General features: G+C 38.2%; 1 protein-coding gene across 1 annotated transcript in view; it reads right to left on the reverse strand.

Annotated features, from left to right (window-relative positions):
- The window catches only part of OSTM1 (osteoclastogenesis associated transmembrane protein 1), a 35719-nt gene extending 12222 nt beyond the window's left edge, over positions 1 to 23497 (reverse strand). Inside the window, 3 exon segments of the mRNA XM_025444597.3 lie at positions 5200 to 5297; positions 17636 to 17750; positions 23087 to 23497. Of these exon segments, the coding sequence (XP_025300382.1) occupies positions 5200 to 5297; positions 17636 to 17750; positions 23087 to 23467 (594 nt within the window). The 5' untranslated portion in view covers positions 23468 to 23497.
- Positions 23498 to 24913: the final 1416 nt, after the last annotated feature.

The following is a 24913-nucleotide window of genomic DNA, read 5'->3' on the forward strand; positions in this document are numbered from 1 at the left end:
CAGCCAGTACCCCAGTCCACACCATCTCTCTCCTGTGACAGCCTCTTAATTAGGTTCCTTCTTTCCATTCTTGCCTAGGTTCAACTGAGTTTCTCCACAGGGCAGCCAGAATGCTATTTTAACATGCAATTCATATCACGCCACATTCCTGATTTAAATGGCTTCCCATTGTGTTAAAATTCAATCCGTATTTCTTCCTTTGTTCTGCAAAGCTCTACATGATTTGGCTTCTGCCTATCTCCCCATATCTCATTCACGTATGCCCACTGTGCTCCAGCCAAACAGGCCTCCTTCCTATTTTTTGCACATACCAACCTCACTCCCTTCCCCAAGGTCTTTATCCTTGCTTCTAAGGAAAATATTCTTCCTGTGGCTGATTCTATCTCAACCTTTAGATCATCTCAAAATTCTCCTATTCAGAGAGGTACTCCCTGCCCACTCAATCTAAAGTAGTATACTACACTCCTTTTCCAGGACTCATTACTCTTAAATTACCTTCTTTCTTTGTTATTAATCATACCCCTACTAGGACATAGTTTGTAAGAACAGAAATCTTACCCACCTTGTTTACTGCTCTATCCTCAGTGTCCTAGAACACTGCCTCCTGGCACATAATCAGTGCCCAATAAATATTTGTTGAATGAATAAGTGAGTACATAGGGTACGTAGGGCCTGCCTGAGGGGATTTTTGAAAACCAAGCTATAGAAACCAAACTCTATACGGACAGAGAGAGATTTCTTCCAGCCCTCCCAACCTGGTACAACCACCCTATTACATTGACCACCTAAGCATATAAGAAAGTAAGATGAGCCTAACAACATAAACATAAAAAGAAACAAAAGAAAACAAAATATATAAGGAAAGAAAAGCAAATAAAATGATTCAAAGGGAAAACAGATTAGTAGACATCAGAGTAAATGCCCTAATGAAAAAGAATTCATTCAGTGAATAGGAGAGAGCTTTTAAAAATTAATTACAGCCAATGGTATGAAATAAATGTCCACAAGCCCATACTGATATAAATAAATAAATGTGGAAGAAGCGGCAAATCTTCATTATAGAAAGATTTCTAAATATTTAAGTAAATGCTCACCCCTCCAGGACTTAAAGCTTAATTTCCCCAGCCCCCATTCCTGTTACTTAGTAATTTACTTCCAAAGTATGGAATATGGAAAGAGGAAGCAAAAGGTAACTTTACATTAAAGATATGGGGCAAGTGCTACCCTGTCCAGGTGATCAGGATAACGTCATCAGGAATAAATCATGTTGACAGACTATATCTCTGACAGGATGTGATCAGAAAAGTACTTCACTTCTGTAGTGTTCTTCCCCAAAACCCACAGTCCCAGTGTAACCATAAGAGAAACTGGGGACAAACCCAAATTGAGGAACATTCTATAAAATATTTAACCAGTATTCCTCAAAATTATCAGTCATGAAAACAGGGAAAGACTGAGAAATTGTCAGAGTCTGCAGGAGGCTAAGTGTGGTATAATGGGAAATAGATATTTGGTCTTTCTCCCTGGATCCTGGAACATAGCTCCCAAAACCTTTGGAATACCCAGAGTGAAAGAGTGCCTCTGCATGCTAATGAGATGACTACTGGCCAGGGGTCCCTATATAGCTACAGGATGAAGGCTGGTCACCAGAAAGACCAAAGCACGATCAGGGGGTTGGAACTCTCAGCCCCACCTCTGACCTCTAAGGAGGGAAGAGGAGCTAAAGACTGAATTAGGCACCGTTAACCATGATTGCCTACATAATGAAACCTTCAGGGGTGCCTAGGTGGTTCAGCTGGGCAAGAGTCCGACTCTTGATCTCAGCTCAGGTCATGATTTCAGGATACGGAGATCAGGCCCCATGTTGGGCTCTGCTATCAGCACAGAGTCTGCTTGAGATTCTCACTCTCCCTCTGCCCCTCTCACTTGTGCTCTCCAAAATAAATAAATCTTCAAAAAAATATATTTTTAATAATTGATTATCACATCACAAAGATATCTCAATAAATTCCAAAATATAGGCAGGCTACATTTACTGGTCACAATTTCAATAAAACTTAAGATGTACAAATGCGGGATCCCTGGGTGGTACGGCGGTTTGGCGCCTGCCTTTGGCCCAGGGCGCGATCCTGGAGACCCGGGATCGAGTCCCACGTCGGGCTCCCGGTGCATGGAGCCTGCTTCTCCCTCTGCCTGTGTCTCTGCCTCTCTCTCTCTCTGTGACTATCATAAATAAATAAAAATTAAAAAAAAAAAAAAAGATGTACAAATGCAAATAAACAAACAAAAAAATCATGTCACTGCTATTAAAAACTAATCTTCCAAAAAACTCTTAAGTCAAAGAACAAATCAGAATTAAAATTGGAAATTTAAAGACAAATGCAATGTATTCCCTTTATATCAGAATCTATTATTGGAAAGGCCAAAATTATAAACTTTACACTCTGAAAATTATTTTATTGTTGAGCAAGAAAAGCTGGAAATGTTAGGCATTCAGTTCAAAGAACTAGAAAAATGACAAAATGAACTGAAAGATCATAGGAGGAATTAATAAATGCCAAAGAATAAACAAACACATTAAGATTTTTAAAAAACCAGGAACTAGTGAGTAAAACCAAACACAAGTTTTTGAAAGATCAATAAAAACGAATGTACCTTTAACAAGCCTAAAGAAAACTCAAGGGAAGAAAGAACTCACAAAAAATAGCATTTGGAACAAGAAAGAGAATGTAGCTACATATATTATAGAAATCTTTAAGAAGTGACCAGTTACTTATTATCCTGGAATGGATCCTTAAACAGAAAAAGGACATTAGTGGAAAAAGTGGTAAAATCAGAATAAAGTTGGCATTTAGTTAATAGTTCTGTACCAATGTTGCTTTCTTAGTTTTGACAAATATACCATAGTAACATATATAGGTTAACATCTGGGGAAACGGGTCAGCATTATACAGGAATTCTCTGCATTACCTATGCAACTTTTCTGTAAATCTAAAATTATTCCAAAATAAAACATTTTAAAAGAAAGTAAACAGTAAAAATCTGTAGTGGGGGCACCAAATGTGATAAAATACGTTGGAATAAACTTCAGAAATGTATAAAACCTATGCAAAATTTAAATAAATCAGTAAGACTGTGCTAGAGGACATTAAAAAAAAAAAAAAAGAGAGAGAGAATAATGGTGGCTGCCAGGGGCTAAAGGAGGACATGGGGAATCACTGCTTAATGGATACAGAGCTTTAGTTTGAAAAATTTCTAGAGATGGATGGTGGTTATTGCACAACAGTGTGAATATACTAATGCCACTGAACTGTACACTCAAAATGGTAGCATGGTAAACTTTATATTCTATTTTACCGCAATAAAAAGAGAATATACCATATTCCTAGATAGGAAAGTTCAGTATCATAAATATGTCAATTATTTCCAAATGATGAATCTAAAATGTAATGCACTTATAATAAAATCTTAAAATGACTGAATTTTTTTTTTTTACTTGGTTCTACAATTCATTTCATGAGGAAAAAAAGAATTGGAGCTATGCCTCATATCTTACATCAAAATAAATTTCAGATAGAGAAAAGATGTTTTAAAAAAAAAAAAAAAAAAAAAAAAAAAAGAGAAAAGATGTTTAAATGCAGAAAATAAAACCATAAAATTACTAAAAGAAATCACAGGAGAAATTTTTAAAAATAATTACAAAGTGGGAAAAACCTGACATGACACCAAGTCTGAAAGCTATCAAAAAATTTTTTTGATAAATTTGATAATATAAAAATTAAAAATTTCCTCATAACGAAAAGAAAAGCACAATAAAAATAAACAACAAACTCGGAAAAATATTTGCAACTAATACCTCAGGAAAAATGTTAATTTCCCTAATAAAACATTCATCACAACACTTAAAAGAGTAAACAAAAGGCCTTGGTATACAAAGACTTAGTATACACTGCATACAATAATTACTATTTGGAGTTTTACAACACACATCAGTCCACTAAAGTTCTGAAGTCCTATAGTAAAGCATTTCCCAACCTTATTAGAAAACTAAACCTTTCTTTTTTTTTTTTTTAATTTATTTCTTTATTCATGATAGACATAGAGAGAGAGAGAGGCAGAGACACAGGAGGAGGAAGCAGACTTCATGCCGGGAGCCCGACGCGGGACTCGATCCTGGGACTCCAGAATCGCACCCTGGGCCAAAGGCAGGCGCTAAACCGCTGAGCCACCCAGGGATCCCCAAACTAAACCTTTCTTATGGGCCATGTGTTAACACCTTGCAGAAGATATCTGGGGAACTGCTTATTTAACAGTTCTTATTATTTGCAGGGAAATTCATAATTCTGTGTCATCACATTGGTTACAGAGAAAATCACATGTATATTATACATGTTTACATCTATTTGTGGGGATTACTTACTTGTTAAGCAAGTTTCAAATCTAGGATTTTATCAGAGTTCCAATCTCACCCTTCATCACCACCATCAATACCAACAGGGTCAGAAGTAAAGAAAGCAAAAACCTATAAGGGTGGGTTTCCTTTCTTTCTTTCTTTCTTTTTATTTTTTTAGATTTTATTTTTTAAGTAATCTCTACACCCAACATAGGGCTTGAATTCACAACCCCGAGATCAAGAGTCACATGCTCTACAGACCCAGGCAGGCACCCCAAGGTGCATTTCTTAAAGGCTACCTTTTACATTATAATTCAATACTCAAGTTACCTCACTAAACAGTGCCTTTTATTTTATTAACAGTGCCTTTTAAAATAGGTAAAATGTTTAAGCAAATATTGAGGCAAAGAATAAGCTGCCTGTAGAATCATATACTGCATTACATAATATAATACCTTATTGCATAAACAAAGTCAAGGTAAGTTACTGTCAGATAGAAAAACATTGTGTTTTAATTAAACAATCACATGACTAAGTTACTGTGTTCATACCCAGTATCTCATTGGATCCTCACTACAAAATACTTGAAGGTAGGCAGGATAGATTTTACTGTTCCTACCTTACAAATAAGAAAAGTACAGTTTTGATGATTTTCCTAAAGGCAGAAATCCAGGTCCACTTACTGTTGTTCTACATTGTGTATATAGATAAACATCAACAATTAATGCTAAAAAATTAGTTGACTCATCTATTACTCATCTATGTACAATGCAGCATTTTAATTTCAAGTATCATATAAAAAATACCTGGAGGTTATGCTCAAAGCAGGTCAAGGTGTGATTAAATAGACTGAGGAAGTACAGTGTGCTATTTGATAATTCTTCACTTTTGTTTGTTAAACAATCTGTCAAAAAACAAAAATGTATATTAATATATCTCCAGCAACAATTTAAACTGTCACTTATCTCTCAAACTATCATCTTCTGTTTCGAACTATAGTAATTCTTTGTTCAAACAAGCATATGTGTTCCATGTAAGAGAATTTTTCAAATACATGAGCTTACTCCCTTTTAGTTTCTAAAAGATATATTTTTTGTATCATAACCATATTCAGAGAAATCTCAAAATAATCACATATTCTCTTCCCTTTATAAAAACATACATTAAATAAAATTTAAATTGATTGTTGATATGCTGCAAAGTCTTAGTCATGAACATCAGCTATCAAATGCTGACTTAAAAAGGGTATTATTCTCAGTGTTGTTTAGGCATCAGACTGTTTATCCTACATTAATTTAACCTAAATTCATACTTTTTGATCATCTTTTGTGTCAAATTTAGTAGTTCTGTGTCTCTTCCACCTTCACTTCTATTGTAACTTGACAGGATCACCTTTTTCAATTTGTTCTTTCAAATCTATTGAGTTGTGGGACCAAAGAAACAAGCTGGTAAGAATTTTGCCTAAAATACTGATAAAGAGGCTTCAAGCAAAGTCTGGAAACAAAGAGAAGCATTTTACATGTTTTTTAAAAGCTAAAATAAATGATATTCCTCTGCAACTTGGTACTTTTGGTTAACATTAGCTCAAGTTCATTCCTCTTGCTTTCTATGTATCTAGGATATAGGTGCAAGTAGCTGGCTTCATATCCTGAAACTTGTGGTCAGCCATTTCAATCTCACTCTCCTGGAATCCTTGCTCTCTTTACATTCCACATACTCACAAACCCTGGATAATCTAACCCTGAATAATCTTCGTTCACTTTCTCTACTCCCAATTCTGCTTGTAGCATGCTATTATAGAAAATTCTAAGGTCATAATTAAGCAACTCAATTCCAATTCTAATCTCAGGGCCACAAAAAAATCCTTGTAGACACTTTACCAATTATTCCACAAGGGATGTTCCAAATATTTTCTATTCTCTAGTACCTACTCCACCCTACTCTTTCAACTGATGGCCATATATTATACCCATTTAGGGCCATCTAAAATGATCTCTCTCAACTGGAAGTGGAGAGACAGGACAGGAAGCTACTGCAATTATCCAGGAGAAAAGTGGCAATGCAAACAAAGAATTCAATGGATGAGAGATAGACCAATAGGTAACGAAAGAGACTTGAATACAGCCCCCTCAAAATATGCCTCTTTGGCATGTAGATTATTATATTTTTAAGGTTTATTTATTTCTTTGAGAAAGAGAGCAAATGTGGGCTGGGGGTAGGGGGGACAAAGAGAGGAGGAGAAAGAGTCTCAAGTAGACTCCGCGCTGGACTCTGAGCCAATCTCACAACCATGAGATCATGACTTGAGCCAAAATCAAAGAGTTGGCTGTTTAACTGACTAAACCACTCAGGTGCTCCTGGCATATTGGCCACTAGGAACCAGAAGCAGGAAAAAAGCTCTAAAAACAGGGAACACATATTTTAATAAATAAAATTTACATTTATAAAGGAAATTTCCATTTGCAAAGATGTCTTCTTCTCAGTGAAAGGAAGAAGAGGACTCTTTAACCAATGGAGAAGCTCTAACTTAAATGTGTATAACCAACTTGACTAAACAATCCTGGTTTAGCATACTTTTCCTAGTCACCTTCTGATAACTTGTCTCCTCCACCCAGAAGTCCCAAAGCCCTTTTCTTTTGATTAGCTTAAGATGATGTATAAACCCAAATTCTAACCATCCCTTTGGATTACTTCCATGTCACTCCTATCACTGGGTACTCTACAGTATCCACATGCGTCACACATGTTAATAAGCTTCTGTTTCTGGCCAGTCTAAGTTATAGAGTTCCAGCCAGAGAACCTAAAATGGGTAGAGGAAAGAGGTTTTTTCCTGTTCCCTATAGGAGACACTAGGCTATGAAACACCGTGAGAGATGCACATGCTCTAACTCTTATAATATCAAGAGGCAGGCACTATCATTATCGCCATTCCCTAAATAAGGAACACAGGCTTAGAGCAATTAAGGAAGTTGGCTATGGCCATAAAACTGGTACTGAAAACCTGAAGATCCTATTCGGTCTGATTCCTGAGCCTGCATTTGCAAACACTGAAATAAATAAAATATTCACATCTATATCCTTTTTAAGATTTTATTTTTAAGTAATCCCTACACCCAATGTGGGGCTCAAACTTACCACCCCAAGATCAAGAACCAGATGCTCTTCACATCTGTATTCTAAACCATTACAGTTCAATTCTGAGAATCACCCAAATACATGACACCGCTCATCCTTCCACTACCTATAGATCTCTTACACTATGCAAGGATTCGGGCAGTTACTACCAACTGACTAGTATTTGTGGCTGAGATGAACTTTAAACCTGGTAAGGAGAGGAGCAACTAGCACATTAAAACTTCTCTGTGCACATTAAAAACAGACATCCTCTCTGGGTTAGATTAATTACAAAAAGGCACTCCTGCCCCCCCAGAAGCTGAACCAGAATTCAGTTCTATTGATCACCATCTGCGCTAGTGCAGGGTGGGTGTGCACCTGGTATGCATGGGGCTCTGCTGATGAACCTATTCCTAGAGTCTCCCTCCCTGAACTCCTATACTCTGCATTCTCCACATCTTTATCTTCTCAAGAATGTAAGTCCCATTCAGAGAAATAAAGTAATACACTGAAGATCATACATCAGGTTAGTAAGGCCCTGAAATACAAAATGCACTTCCAGACTTGCAATTAAATAGTCTCTTTATTGTATCACTTTTTCTTTTTGAAAATGTTGCTCTATCATCTTTCAAAAAGTTCATTCACTAAATTCTCTTTTTAAAAAAGATGAAACAAATGCCTCTTCTTTTTTTTTTTTTTTTAAATAAATGCCTCTTAAGGCTGGTTTAATGTCACCACAAAGTAGCTTTGAATCCTTTTATGCATGAGGCAGTATATAATATATAAAAACAAACACAACTACAAATATGTAGAATATTAGAATATTAGCCTAAAAGATCGAACAGGTTTTCTGTTTTCATAGTTGATATTTTGCAGGGAGTAATGGGAATACATTTTCATCCATAGCAATTGCACATCTATGTTAATGAGCCATGTCACTGCAACTGACACACTATAGGGAATTAATGGGTGTGTGTGTCCCTCTACTGCCTATAAAAGCAGTATAAAGCACGTGAACATAAGAGAGCAGTGGCAATTTCTTCTATACACAGTATGTCATTGGAACGATTTCTTAAAAAAATGATTTCTTTATAAAAAAGTAGTTTATAGGATAATTATGGAAAATAAAAACAAATGAAAAAATAATTTATAAAGGAAGCTTCCTCTGAACAAAAGAACTTAATCTCTTCTACTTTACTGACAGCTATTTCTTTTCATTTAAAATAATTTGAAAATTAAACTAAAAGCTAATATAGACTGGTCATCTTGTTGAGTACCACATTAATGCAGTACCATCAAAATTTTTTCAATGATCATTAGACAGTGGTATTATGAAGCACAAAGGAGTTCATTCATACAATAGGATTTTAAATGTCTTCATTACTAAAGAGCCCTGACTTTCTGATTTAAAATAAAGGAACTCCCGGTAAAATTCCTCTTTTATACTTTTGCAGGAATCGGGAGAATATTATAAGCAGTGAGAAACTATATATTTTAGAAATTAGGAAGTTAAGGAATATTAGTAATAATAAAGCTTCCTATAAGCACTAAGTGAAGTGGTCATTATGAATTTTCCACATCTCAGATAATCAATGCAGTCTCATCAAGGACAGATTAGCATAGCTTCTTTCTCAGTGAGGGCTCAAGCATCAGCTCAAGAGGCATTTTTAAAGGTGTGGAGGATTCAAGTTAAGATACATAGACCTAAATTATCATGATGGAAATTATTAGCATCTTTAGATAAAGTATTTGGCATCCATTAGGAGTTTGTATAAAGATTTCTGCTGTTTTACAAAACCAGTTTTATAGAAAACAACAGAGACAATCACCAATTTCTGAAAAACAGGACAAGCTTCAGAAAATAGAGCATAAACTGTGAGAACTTTGTACCTGAAGAATATAATCAAGACTAATGAGTATGAAAACAAAGACACTTTAAATTATAACATACCAATAAGTGAGTTTAATGCTTAGTAAATTACAATGTAGATAAAATGAGAAAGAGAGGTTCTGCTTAACCAAACTTTTGGTTAACCATGAAGTTTTATTATTGACTTTTAAGGAATTAAGACATAGTAAGCGAAGGGTGATAGAATATGCCTTTCTAAAAATATGCCTCTTTGCAGGGTGACAAAACATGAGACTCCTAACTCTGGGAAATGAACAAGGGATAGTGGAAGGGGAGGTGGGTGGGAGGATGGGGTGACTGAGGGGGGCACCTGACGGGATGAGCACTGGGTGTTACACTGTATGTTGGCAAATCGAACTCCAATAAAGAAATATACATATTAAAAATAATAATAAAAATAAAATAAAATATGCCTCTTTGCCTCAAGAATTATTTTGAACTAGAGTTACCTGAAAAACAGCAAGCACAGAGAGCCTTCTGTGAATTGCCTTTATCTACCTAAAGAAAGATCTTCCAAAAGAAACTCAATTATAAATCCCTTACCTGGGAGTTTCATCAACTAGGTAAGACTGACTCTTATCACACAGGAAAGGAGACCAATGGAATAGAATCGAAAGTCCAGGAATAAACCTCAGCATATAGAGTCAACTAAGAGCTGAATTCATAGAAAGAGAAGAATGGTGATTGCCAGGAGATGGAGGAAATGGGGAGATGTTAGTCAAAGGATACAAACCTCCAGTTTCAAGATGAGTAAGTTCTAGGAATCTAACGTACAGCATGGTGATTAGAGTTACCAGTACTGTCTTATATACTTACATACTCAAAAGTTGCTAACAGAGTAAATCGTAAACATTCTCCTCACAAAAAAAGAAATGCTAATTATGTAACACATTACCTAACACCATGGTAATCATTCTGTAATATATATCAAATCAATATAATCACTATACACCTTAAACTTATATAATGTTCTATGCTGATTATATTTCAATAAAGTTCAATAAAGAAAAAGCAAAGAACCAAAATATTTTATCATAAAACAATCCATGGTTTCATCAAAGCTTGTGACCCTAATTATTCAATTGTCAGATGCATGGGACAACTCAGAAGCATGTCAATAATAAGGCTGTCCCTATGTCAACAATATACTTTTGATAACAGTTTTAAAATTCTGTACAGAAGAAATATTGATTTATTTCCTTTACTATTTAGCAGACAGTCTCCACAAGAACGAGTTTCCATATTATTTGTAACGTGAATTGGGAGAGCTGAGCTGTTAACACTTCTTTTAAATCTCCATCAATTTCTAAAACCTTTTTTCCTACCAAGACTAATAAGACTAATAAAGACATAGGAATTCTAAAGATGAAAGAGATGGGAGTGGTATGTGGATGACACATTCTTTTTTATTGGGTTTCTGGCCTTCCTTTCATCAACTAATAACTGCAGAGAGTAGATGTCAACCCACCACTAGAGCAAGAAAGGAAAGGTGGAGTAGTATTTTCTATTCTCCAAAATTGCAGTGTATTAATTTTAATAATATTCTTTTAAACAATATTTTAGCTTTTATATTTTTATGTTTGTAACAATCTTTTTAAAAAGAATTTATTTATTTATTTATTTATTTATTTATTTATTTATTTATTTAATTTATTTGAGGTGGGGCAGAGGGGGACAGAGAGGCAAGTAGACTTCATGCTGAGTGTGGAGCCCAACATGGGGCTCAATCTCACGACCCTGAGATCATTTCCTGAGTCAGGCACTCAACCAACTGAGCCACCCAAGTGCCTCCTTAATAGTCTTTAAAAACATTTTTTTTTATTTTTATATTTTAAATAATATTATTTTTAAAATGTAGCCTCTTAAATTCACTTAAAAAGATTTTTACCTATATAATTATAGTTTTGCATTTGCTAGTAGAGAAGATGAAAAAAACTGTCATTTTATATCAAAAGATACATTCTCATAAAATAGATCATTTTGGTTTAACTCTTCATCAAAAACAAATATAAGTAGTTTTTGTTCATTCTTTGTCATTTTTTCCCTTCTTATTTTATCTTTTAGGTACTAGAATGAATGGATTCCATATTATTCACCATTAAAGATCCTTATTGCTGGCCTCAACCACCAGGGTGTATTTGCAAATTTAATAACTAGACCATCACAAAAAGATAATGTAAACAAATGGGTTAGTGGCTCAAGTTTAATAATTTCACACAAATTCTGAGAAAACTTTGTGTTTAAAACAAAAGGCAAATAATCCAGAAAATTTTTTTGAAAATTTGTATTGTGATTTTCATGTATATACTGTAAAGGAGAAAAAATAATTTTCCTTCTATTCTTCTAAATTCTCAGCTGGTACTCCTATAACAAAAGACAGATAACAGGAGAAAAACAAACAGAAGTTAACTTGTATCTTTCATATACACATAGCAGACATACAGGAAAAATGAGTACTCAAAGAGATGGCTTAGAATTCAGGCATAAATGCCACCTTCAGCTAAAAACAAAGAAAGAAGAGTATGAGGAAGGCTGGTTATGAAGAAGTGACGAGGAGAAGCATGGTAAATGAATATAAGTTTTGTTATGCAGATGTATGTCCCTGCCTTGTCCACTTTTAAGATTCTTTTGGGATTTAGAGTCATGTGTTTCTTTTTTTTTTTTTTTTTTTATTTATGATAGAGAGAGAGAGAGAGAGAGAGAGGCAGAGACACAGGCAGAGGGAGAAGCAGGCTCCATGCACTGGGAGCCCGATGTGGGATTCGATCCCTGGTCTCCAGGATCGCGCCCTGGGCCAAAGGCAGGCGCCAAACTGCTGCGCCACCCAGAGATCCCCAAGTCATCTGTTTCTTGGTACAAAGAAAGAAATACTCTTACAAATGTAGATCTCCTTTAATATATACAAATTTCCCTTATAAAATGGTTACTTCTACTCCATCTTCAGAGTTTCTCCTGTGTCTGATGTTTATCAAATAATCAGCTCAATATCCTCATTCCAAAGAGGCATATTTTGGGGTGGCATATCCTGGTCTCCTATAGTCATATTTTGGAGTAGTATTTTCTATTCTCCAAAATTGTAACAACCAGGCAAATTTCTGACCAGACACAATTCCTTTAAAATTATGACTATTGTCTTCCATTTATTAAGAGTAAACAACCCTTGTATTCTTCTACAAATTCCTAAAGGCCAATGATTTAGGGACACCTGGGTGGCTCAGCAGTTGACAGTCTGCCTTTGGCTTAGGGCATGATTCTGGGATCCAGGATCAAGTCCTGCATTGGGATCCCTGCGAGGAGCCTGCGAGGATCAAGCCTGCTGTGTCTCTGCCTCTCTATGTCTCACATGAATAAATAAATAAATAAAATCTTAAAAAAATAAATAAAGGCCAATGATTTTTAAAACAATGAATAGGTAGGAAATAATTTTAAATGCACAACTAAATGGAAAACTTTATTATCATTCATTAAGAAAATAAGAGTAGGGGTGCCTGGGTGGTGCAGTCAGTTAAGCATTTGACTCAGTTTCGGCTCAGGTCATGATCTCAGGGCCTGAGATCGAGCTCCATGATCAACTCTATTCTCAGCTAGTAGTCTGCTTAAGATTCTCTCTCCCTCTCCCTTTGCACCGCCCGCCTTCAAATGAATAAATAAAACTTAAAAAAAAAAAAAGTAAAGGAACAAATAAAGATCCTATGAACTTAGTGTTTAATGTATCTGGTTGCTAGAGATGAAATTTCATGAGAACCTAATGCCAGACCATTGCTGAACATTTACATTTCCCTAGAAAATGTGCAACTCCATTAAAAATAATTTTTTTCACATTATCTAGTTTTAATTTTATGTAGTATTAATTGTTCTTTAGAAAAAGAGAGTATTTTACATTTATATTTTTAGTAAAAGACTATGCTTTCCAGAATATCAAGTATGTATATAACATAAATGTTAAACCTTTGTGGGCTAATTAAAATGTATTTATATTTCTTACAATAGAGACTGTGCAATGAATTTGTCAAGCAGTACTTTAAAAAAACTAAATTAGGCATTAACTCATGACCACTATCTATTCAGATGAACAATCTTAAAGCCTTTTGAATTTAGTTCTAGACTTGGGATTTATAGTTCACTTACACTCTCTGAACCCTCATTCTACCTCATAAGGCTTATTGTGAAGCTCAAATGAGACAAGGGTTCAAAATTGAGAAATATTATGTACTTCCACTGCTAACTTATTACTCACCTTCTTTAGCTCCTCATTTTTTCCTTCCTTCCAATTACTTTCCTCACTACTTTGTAAGAGAAGATTATGTTGCTCAAGTAAGAATGCCTTATTAACTTTTGGTAAAAAATTGGGACACCCAAGGGGTTCAGAGGTTGAGCAACTGTCTTCAGCTCAGGGCCTGATCCCAGGATCCTGGGATCAGGTTCTGCATTGGGCTTCCCATGGGGAGCCTGCTTGTCCCTCTGCCTGTGTCTCTACCTCTCTCTGTGTCTCTCATGAATAAATAAATTTAAAATCTTTTAAAAAAATTTTTGATAAAAAACTTAAAGTTACTTGAATAACTCCTTAAAATTTTCAGAAAATGTCCGTACCTTTATTAAATACAGTTAAAAAGAACATTATTAGAAGGGTTCCCTGGTACTTCTGATAGATATTATTCTATTTAAGATGATTATTTTAGAATGTCCAAGAGAAAACAGCTGAGGAATACAAATTTATAGAACTATTTTATTTCCATTTAAAATATAGAATATAAGTTATGATGAAATTTTAAAATATGAATGAAAAATAAGTGGAAGATAATTTCTTTTAATGCATAATGCTAAAAAAGAAAATAGCCAATCTCTCTGACTATAACATATAAATACTCTAGATTTGGACATTCTGTTAAATTTTACGTATTTTTGAATAGGTATTAAATGCATATGGCATAATATTTAAAGGGTAAAAAGTAAGTTGGATGAAAACTAAGTCCTCTTAGTTTTCTAATTCTTCAAAAGATGTCACATTTCTCTGCACCTTGCTTCTTTCACCTGACCACATATCTTGACCAAATTAATTTTAATTAGGAAGTTAAGCATTCATTTATTCTTCAAAAGATGTTCAATCAAGGAATATTTTTAAAAGATTTTTTTATTTATTCATCACACACACACACACACACACACACACACACACACACGCACGCAGAGGCAGAGACACAGGCAGAGGGCAAAGTAGGCTCCATGTAGGGAGCCCGACTGGGACTCGATCCCGGGTCTCCAGGATCATGCCCTGGGCTGAAGGCAGCGCTAAACCACTGAGCCACGTGGGCTGCCCAAGGAATATTTTCAAGATAGGATGGCTCACAGAAAAACAAAGTTACCCTAAGAATTTATTCTAAAGAGTTTTATAACTACTATATTAAGTAAATATGCAGCAAAATGTTTTCTTTCTTTTATTAACTAACTGGAAAAGAAAGCTACTTTTGAGTTAGTGAAGTCTTTGTCAGAAAATATCTTTTAAAGATAAAATGCTTTAGGGCACCTGGGTGGCTCAGGAGGCTAAGCGTCTGTCTTTGGCTCAGGTTATGATCCCAGGGTCCTGGGATTGAGCCCCACATTGGGACTTCTCCCTCTCTCTCTGCCTGTCCTTGCCCCTGTTCATGCTCTCTCTCCTGTCAAATAAATAAATAAAACCTTTAAAAAAAGGAAAGAAAAGATGCTTTACCTCTCAAGCATAAAAATTAAGTCACACCTCACACCAATCAAAAGAAGTGAACCTCAATATATATCCCATTTATTTTAATTAATTTTAAATTATAATTAACATATTTTTTCTATATCAATAGATTTAAGGGTTTAAGAATATTTAAAAATAGCTCTCCTGGGATGCCTGGGTGGCTCAGTGGTTAAGCGCCTGCCTTCTGGCCCAGGCCATGATCCTGGAGTCCTGGGATCGAGTCCCACATCGGGCTCCCTGCATAGAGCCTGCTTCTTCCCTCTGTCTATGTCTCTGCCTCTCTCTCTCTGTGTCTCTCATAATAAATAAATAAAATCTTTAAAAATAAATAAATAAATAAATAAATAAATAAATAAATAAATAGATAATAAATAACTAGCTAGCTAGCTCTCCTATATAGGTTAAGCAAACTGTTCAATCATATTTATACTGGAAACTTTTACACCAAAACGTAAAGCTTTTGTTTAAAAAAAAAAAAAAGTAACTGTCAGCCAAACCTCTGTTCAAAAATCTGAATTATTTATTTATTTTATAAAGATTTTATTTATTTATTCATTCATTTATTCATTCAGTCCCACATTGCAGGGAGCCCGATGTGGGACTCGAACTTACGTCTCCAGGGTCACGCCCTGGGTTGAAGGTGGCGCTAAACCACTGAGCCACCGGGCTGCCCAAAAATTTGAATTAATAGAGACAAAATTAAAAGAATCAATATTCAATATACTATGATGTACTGCAAAGAAAAGAAACTTAGCAGGGGTCTTTCTGCCATTTAGTTTTTCTCGTATGATCTAAACAAAAAGACAAGACCTTAGAAAAGTTAAACTCATTAATGACTTACAAGCACATAGATTTTTTAATACTGAGGATTTCTCCTGTCCATACTCTATGTTTTCTTTGCCTCTTGCCTAAACTATCCTAATAACTTCCTCACTGCTCTCTGGATGAAATTCCAATGGGATTTCATTAAAAGAAAAAATGAAGGCTCTTTGTAGTTAAAATGAGTGAAATCTTCTAGTGAGCACTGCATGATGTATAGAATTATTGAATCACTAAGTTGTACCCCTGAAACTAATAGAACATGTAGATCAACTATACTTCAATAATATTTTTTAATGAAATACAGAAAACAAAACAAAACAAAAAAGCTTGGAAAGTACTAGGTTAAATGTTAAACATTTTTTAACCTGTAGTACTTCTTACTGCCTTTAGTATTCCATGTGTATGGTAAATATTTAAAATACTACAGTATGCAACCAATTCTTAATAAAATGCCTTGATAAACTACTCTATCAGTCAAGGTCCTATTTCCCTTTTCCAATTTTACCTCCCACTGTGCTCCTAGACCCTGAAACACCTACTAGTCTTTTATTCCTCTGTGCCTCTGTCCATGATGCCTCCCTCTCTGCAGTATCCTTCCTCTCATCTCTATTTATTGAAATTACGCCTGGCCATCCATAAAGGTGTAGGATCAAAAAGTACCTCCTCCAGGAAATCATTTCTAATTCTCCCCAGTTTATTTTCTACTTCCCCCAAGGATTCTATGACTTTATTAAAACATTTATTTGTCTGTCTCAGGTTATCCTCCAGATGTAACTTTCTCCCTCACTAAATTATAAAGCAAGGAAAACAAGAACTGCCTAGTACACAGTTGGTGTTCAAAACACATATTGAAATAATGGTTTTAACTTTTCCAAAGAGTGCCTGAAAATGATCTCATTGTAGTATACAAATACATATAAACCTGCAAAACTGGTAGAATGGATGTTACCACCTCCCATCACCACCATTTGACAGATTATAAACATCATAATTATTATTATATTAAACAGTTAACATTTCAACATTAACTATGTGCCAGCTACTCAGCTAAGTTCTTTATACAATTTTTGCCATTTAATCCTAAAAACAAGCATATAAGGTAGGCTCCATTATTATCCCCAATTTATCCCCAAATCAGATAAGGAAACCGAAGGTCCAAGAGGCGAAGTTACAAGCCCAAGGTCTGACTGCTAGTGAGTCAGGGTTAGCAGTGGCAGAGCTTAGAATCAAGGCCAGATCTGTCTGACTGCAAAGTTCATCCTGCCAACTGCTACACTTTTCTGCCTTTCAATATTCGCCCAAGTAATTCCCACTAATAAACCATGATGCTAATTGTAGTTCATTTAAACTTAGTAATAGGGCAGCTCCAGTGGCCCAGTGGTTTAGCACTGCCTTCAGCCCAGGGCATGATCCTGGACACCTGGGATCGAGTCCCACATCGAGCTCCCTGTGTGGAGCCTGCTTCTCCCTTTGCCTGTGTCTCTGCCTCTCTCTCTCTCTCTCTTTCTCTCTGTCTCTCTCTCTCTTGTCTCTCATGAATAAATAAATGAAATTAAAATAAATAAACAGTAATAAAAAGTATTATCTAGCTTCAAAGATTTCAAAATTCACTAAAATAAAATCTGACATCTATACTATTGAACCACAACTGCAACATGAAAATGAAAGAATTACTTACTTGCACAATTTGCCTTCTGCCACGTGGAATTAAAAAACTCAGACAGAATCACAACTATCTGCATTCTATCTGCCATTAAGAGACTTCTGGCACAACTATGACTCTCTGATGTATTCTGTAACAACAACAAAAACAGAAAAATACAATCTGAGTATTTTTAGGCTTCCTAAATAACTTTAGGGAAAAAAACCTTATAAGAATAACTAAAATATTAGAAGCATTTTTAAACATTTTTGATGTGATCAAATAATGATGTCATTAATTACACCTGTAATAAAAGCAGCTAATATTTATTGATACCCGGCGCACTGGAAAGGGAAGAAAATCTTTGTGCTTCTTAAATACTTGTTCTATTGCACAATTTCAACCACTTAGGCCCAAATTGTGTGCATCATATTTCTTACTTTTTATACATAGGAAAAAATTCTGGAAAGCTTTCATTAAAATATAGCACTGGTTATCTCTGAATAATAAAGCTATGGTGATTTTCTTTTTTCTTTTTTTCTTCTTTTTTTTTTTTTTTTTGCTTCTTTTACACTGTCTAGATTTTCCTACAATGAACATACACTATTTACGTAATTTCTTTAATCTGGTGGGTAAATGATGACAAAATATTTAAGTTTCATCTTCCAGGAAATTTTTGGTTCAAAATCCTTTAAACCACAAGAAAGCGTGACACACCAATTTGTACCCAAATAGTTTGTACCCACGTAGAATATGCTTTCCACAGATTTTACTAATGAAACTCACACTATGCAAAAAAAAAAAATCCAAGTTTCTCAGTTATTTGATCCTTACCTATTTCTTTTTTCCCATCTGCCCCAAGCAAGAAATTAAGTCATGCTGACCCCTTCAGTGTTTCAAAGTTATTTAACTCCTACTACTTACTTACCAGGCACTATAAGACTCCTGGAGTTTTAAGGATACAGAAAGTGTAAGGAAAGGCCATAAACACTGGGACTTCAAGAACCCCCCACAGGTTAACCACTGAGTCTTGTCAATTCTACCTCCTACGTATCTCTGAAATCTATCCATTTCTCCCCATCACAATGGTCCCTACGTAGCCTAACCACTAGTTCTCCTATCACAAGAGTCTCTTAATTCATCTCCCTACACCTACTCTTCCTCTATCCTTCCCATCCCATCCCCTCTACTTTTTCTCATGTAACCTAAATGGTTTTTTAAAGTATAAATCTGATCACATCCTTCTACAGAATTAAACCTCTCAATAACATCTCACTGTTTCAACATAAAAGTCTAAAACCCTTAACATACCCCATGAGGCCCACGTGATCGGGTACCTGCCTACTACTTCAGGATAGGATCACTAGTCTCCTCCTAGCTCATAGTACTTTGAGTACTCAAACACACCAGACTCACAATCTTCACACCTGCTCCTTCTTTACATGTATACCTTCTCGTCCCTGCCCCACAATCTCTCAGAATTTAGATATCAGCTTTAACCACTGACCACTCTACCTACCACTAGCCCTAGTCAAGATCAGCTCTCTTGTCATATGATTTGGTAGTAGTATCTGGGGTTTTTTACTTTGCAAGACTTAACTGAATTAAATAATTGCATTGTTAATATGCTTAATGTCCGCTTTCCCTAACAGACTATAAGCTCTGCTCATTTACAGCTATATCCCTAGTAACTACTATTAACTGTACATAATAGGTACTCAATAATTTTCTTGAATGAATGCAGAAGCAGCATTACTTTCTGATCACTAATACAAGACAGATTATTGTTATTCTAGGTTCTGAGTCTCTCTATATATCCCTAAGATTTTATTTATCAGTCTATACTAAAAAAAAGTATGTTGAACAGTTCCAGATGTATACTCCTAATCTCTAACACCTTCATTAAATATATATACATATCTTTGTAGATCTACATCTACCTATCTATATAAATTTTTAAGCCAACCAAGGAGAATGAGATACAGCTAAGCAATTCAGAGTTTGGGGGTGTGGTCAAGGCATCCTAGCAGCTTCTCTGAGGATGCTGAACAGCTCAGTGAAATCACGATCGGTCTATACTAAAAGACTGAAAGTGTGACTCTAAGGAAATCAGTCAGTTATACCACTCAAATTTCACAAATCACTGTATTCTTTACTTTCTGATAATAAAACTATATGTGGTCCTTGTCTCAGTAACTCCAAGAGGAAGTGACAAGAAAATAGAATTCTCATCAGGCAATCTGTTAAATGAATTAGCTTGCTATAGCCAGAGAAATAGCTTGCTAATTTCTACATTTGATTCTTTTTCTCCCTGTTATATTCCCTTCCTCTCCCAATCAATCCATGGACATGGATTTATCCTGAAGAGATGATAAAGGATATCTTATTCAAAATTCAGCTCATAGGTTTTCTCTGATTAGCCCCACCTTGCTCTGTTCTCCTTTAATTCAACAACTCCTTCCCCCTTTTGCTGTAAACTGCTATTGTACAAAACATAACATTCCCATTGATGATTTTTTTCCTTCTTTCTTTTTCTCAAAATAGGTTTATTTCCCCAATTACACTGATAGTTTGAAGCTTGGGCCTTATCCTCCTTTTCCTTTTGTATTGTTTTACTAGCCCAATATTTAAGAATAGCATGTGCTTGCTGATTAAACTGATTTAAAGGAAAGACTGAGCCTCCGTGAGTCAAAGAAAGTACACTACTCCCTAGAAATAACCTCCCCAACACACACACAAACAAATGATTCCTTCAAGGTCACTTCTAAGAAACTCAGAACACTTTTTTTCCATCCATTACACATGATGATTCAATTCCCAAGCCAATCCAAAAAACTCTATTAAATCCATGAAGTATCTCCTAACTGTAGAAATCATGCTTTTGAGCTAGCAAAGCTAGCTCTCCCTTCCTTCCTCCCTCCCTCTTTTATTAACCCCCTCACAGGACCTACCACCACATGACCTGAAAAGCACTAAAATCACCAAAAATGGAAGGCAGACATACCACTTCCTAGATTCTAGCTCCTTTCTCTACTGAAGAAAGGAAGCAAAAGAGGTCAAGGTCTAGGATGAACTGGAGTGGAAATCCAGATTGAGCAAAGGGTTTTTCTGGGTTTGTTTGTGTTTTTGTTTTTGTTTTTTTTTTAAAAACTCTTTACTTTCTTCCTTTCACACAAGGGTGAGGTGAGCCTGGTGCCCAGATCATTGGTAGAATCTGATAGGCACAAATGAAAGGAAGTTTCTGCCCCTACCCCCAACTCTCTTGGGCAGTGAGGAATTCATGTGGAAATTCAAACACAGACTGGGTGATGACTATAATACTAGAGTTTGGGGTAATCTTTTAACCTCTTCCTAATTCCACAGTATCTACACAAATGAGGAACGCATTTGCTCCCTCAAAGGATCCAAGCTTTGCCTCATGACTCAATCATCTTGGCCACAAAACAACTCACCTAATTGCTCAAAATCCAATACGATGTCATATCATACCCTGCTAATAGTGACAAGTCTTGGGTACTCTATTTTTAGATCATAAGACAGGTAGAGAGGGATATACATCCACTTTGCTATACTTAATAGAAATATGCCTGGAAAATATTGCAGATAAGCCTAAATTTATTTAACCTATGTTAAAATCAAATACAAATGGAGACCAGATTTGAACATTCCCTGATGAAATAAAACCAGTTCGGTCATACAAACAGAAGTTTAATTTAGCTTATTTTGCAAGACAAGTGAGGTTAACTTGACCTGGGTCACCTCTTGCTTATCCCTTTGAAAATCATACACCAGACTTCTATTATTCCCCAGAATTGAAATGAGGCAACTACTAACCAATTCTCTTTAAGAAAATTCTTATGAAAAACAAAAAGAAGGTTCCTATATTGTAACCAGCTCTGTGAAGAATTAACAGTCACAGTCCCATACTACATACACTGCTTTATAACAATGAATCTCTGAGCCTCATTCCATGTTTTGCTTTTAGTGCTCCCAGTTTACAAACTGTCTTTTTTCATGTGCACAATAAACTTCTACTAATTGCCACTTCGGTGATTCATCGACTTTAATTGTTTCTTTCCAAACTTGAAAACTAGCTCTTGGGACTCCTGGGTGGCTCAGCAGTTGAGCATCTGCCTTTGGCTCAGGGCACGATCCAGGATCGAGCCCCACATCAGGCTTCCTGCATGGAGCCTGCTTCTCCCTCTGCCTATGTCTCTTCCCTCTCCCTCTGTGTCTCTCATGAATAAATAAAATCTTTTAAAAAGTGTAATAGTATTGGTAAAACCAGAAAAAAAAAAAAAAAACTAGCTCTTTACAGAAAGATCAACCACATCATTTATTTCACGCAAATAAGTTTCCTATTTATGTAAAAAAAAATGGATTTAAGTAATAGCAGGCTGACAACGCAGGATGCAACTCTAAGTTCGTATTTTGTCAGATTGACTATGATGTATGAAATAATTCCAATCACATTTTCGTGAGACTACTGGTCCTCTCCATACAAGAGGAACTTTCCCCTATGATCCCAACGTCATTCTTCGTGTTTTTTCCTTTACAAGGCCTATCGGGCCCACACCTCATGACTCCTACCAGCCCTGACACTCTTACCCTTTACTACTCTAGACCCTGTAAGTTTCTTATTAGCAGGAACATGAATTCTCTCCCTTCCTTCCTCCCTCCCTCTTTTATTAACCCCCTCACAGGACCTACCACCACATGACCCGAAAAGCACTAAAATCACCAAAAATGGAAGGCAGACATACCACTTCCTAAATTCTAGCTCCTGAGAACTACTACTCTGTGCTAGTCTTCTAAGAGCTCTTAGAGAGTCACTTGCCAGGACCATGCCAGCTACTAAGCACTGGACGTCTGGTTGACCGGCTGCAGACTTGTCTCCATCACCAAGATAAACTCTCACATGTTATCTCTTTTGATCCTTGTAACAGTCACACCGGGCGGGCAGTTGTTTTTCTCCATTTTGCAGAGAGGAGGAAACGAAGATTACAAGATAAATTAATCCAAGACCAAGCTGCTGTGAAGTGGCGCCTCTGATGTTATCTGGCCACAATGCTCCAGCCTCCTAATCACTACTACACTCTCCCCACCCCCCTCCTCCCCCCCCCCCCCCCCCCCCCGCCCCAGCTCTTTGGGGTTTCAGGAAAGGGTCCTTCCTGGGAACATCAGGCAGGGATGGGAAGAAGCTGTGTCGGGGTGGGGTGAGGAGGGTAAAGGAGGGAAAGGAAAGGTGGGGTGAAGGGTGCAGGACCCCCGAGAAAAACAGCCCTATCGACCTGCAAACAGCAGCCACGAGGGCAAAACTCCAAACTCCGAGGCCTGTAAGGCCATCCGCTCTGACGGTGCACAGTCCCAGGCCAACCCCTTTTCCTTACAAACGGGGAAACTGAGGCTCCCGCAGTAAAAGCATCACTGCGTCCTCCTCCCCCGACCCACCACGCCCCGGAGGTCCCGGGGTGCTCCTCTACCCACCCCCACGGCTCGGCTGATGTTGTCCATCTTGCCGGCGACCTGCTGGAAGAGGGGGTAGCAGGTCTGACACAGGCGCACCGGCCGCGCGCTGCGCACCAGGCACCCGGTCAGCTCCGCGCTGCTGCGGGCGAAGTCCAGTAAGAGCTCCCGACACTCGGGATCCAGATCCGGCAGGCCGGGGGGCAGTGACAGCGGCCCCAGCCTTCCGCCCTGCAGCAGGCTCAGGGACAAGTCCTCCACCTCCAGCAGCCGCTGCTCCGACAGGAGGTCGTGGAGGACCCTGTGCGGGCTGCCCGCCAAGGCGAGCGCGCCCGACCACAGCAGCAGCAGCAGCAGCAGCAGCAACGACCTCCGCCGCGCCGCTGTGGCGTCCGGACCCATCGCGGGGTTCGCGCCCCCCCGCCCCCCGCGCCGCCGCCTCCCCGGCCCCCAGCCGGTGCCGCCGACCGCCGCCGCTTCCGGCTTCCTCGGACGCAGGCCGCGAGCCGGGTCACGAGGCGCGCGTCATGGCCCCGCCCCCTGCGCGCGGCGCCCCTCCCCATTGGCTGCCGAGGGGGCGGCGCGCGTGCGGAAGCGCGCACGCGGGGGCGGGGGCGGGGGCGGGGTCGCGCTCGCGCTCCCGGCCGGCTCGGAGCGCCCAGCGGGAGGGGCGGCTGGAGCGGGGCGACCGCCGCGTCCGACAACTGAATCTCGGGGACCTGGGCCCGCCGTGGGGGCTCCCTGCGTTCTAGAAGCCCGAGGACTCCCTTCGCACCGCAGACGGCCTCCGCCGTGGGAATCACGAGTGAGTTCCCAGAGAAAGCCCTGCTGGCAGGTGCCTTGGCAGCTTCGGCTTGCTGATTCCTTTGCCTAGTTCCCTCCTCCATCCCGTTGGGGAAGAGTAATAACATCTGTTGATTATTTGGGATCGTAGAGCCTAGTGGCTTCCGAGCTTTTTTTTTTTTTTTTTTTTTTTCTTTTAACTTGAAACTGTCAACGCCAGCGATAACGGGAAAATTCCGTATGTGCATTTTCTTTTTTTTTTTTTTTTAAGGATTTTTATTTATTTATTCATGGGAGACACAGAGAGAGGCAGAGACCCAGGCAGAGGGACAAGCAGGCTCCGTGCAGGGAGCCCGACGCGGGACTCGATCGCAGGACCCCGGGGTCACGCCCCGGGCTGCAGGCAGGTGCTCAACAGCTGCGCCACCCGGGCTGCCCCACCCCCACCCCCCATATGTGCATTTTCTAACACGGTAGCCCACTGGCCACGTGGGACCGTTGAGCGGTTGTAACGTAGCTCCTGCGACCGAGGGACTTCAGTTTTCATTGTGCTTCAAGGTAAATAGTCCCACGTGGGGCGTGGTGCTGGGCTGGACAGCGCAGGTCTAGGCTCTCTCCCCGCGTCGTGTGGTCCCCCGGCGGCCAACGTCCAGGCTCACCTGGGACTGAAGGGCTTCTCGAGGTGCAGCGCAAACCTGCATCCAGGCCAAAAACCCCTGCAAGGTGCAAGGTGCAAGGTACGGGGTAAACCGCAGAACTGCAGACTCCCCATTTCTGACACGATGGCCGAGGACGCTCTCTAGCAGGCGCCTGATCCCATTGCCCGGGCTGTAGGATGAGAGCTAATGACCCGCAAAGTGGTTTTCTGGCAAGTATCTGGCGGAACAACTTTGGTCGGAAAAAAAAAAAAAAAAAAAAAAAAAATTCCTGGCTGTTTTGTGTCGTCCCGCTTTTTATTTTTGCCTTCTAAACTGCAGAGCTGCTGTACAAACTCCCATGCAGTTCACGGTGCTAATTTAGGTTTCCGAGGGCCCTTAAAGTTACTTTCTACCCTGTGTTTGGTTA

This window comes from Canis lupus, chromosome 12, assembly GCF_003254725.2.
Source record: "Canis lupus dingo isolate Sandy chromosome 12, ASM325472v2, whole genome shotgun sequence".
NCBI classification, from domain to species: Eukaryota; Metazoa; Chordata; class Mammalia; order Carnivora; family Canidae; genus Canis; species Canis lupus.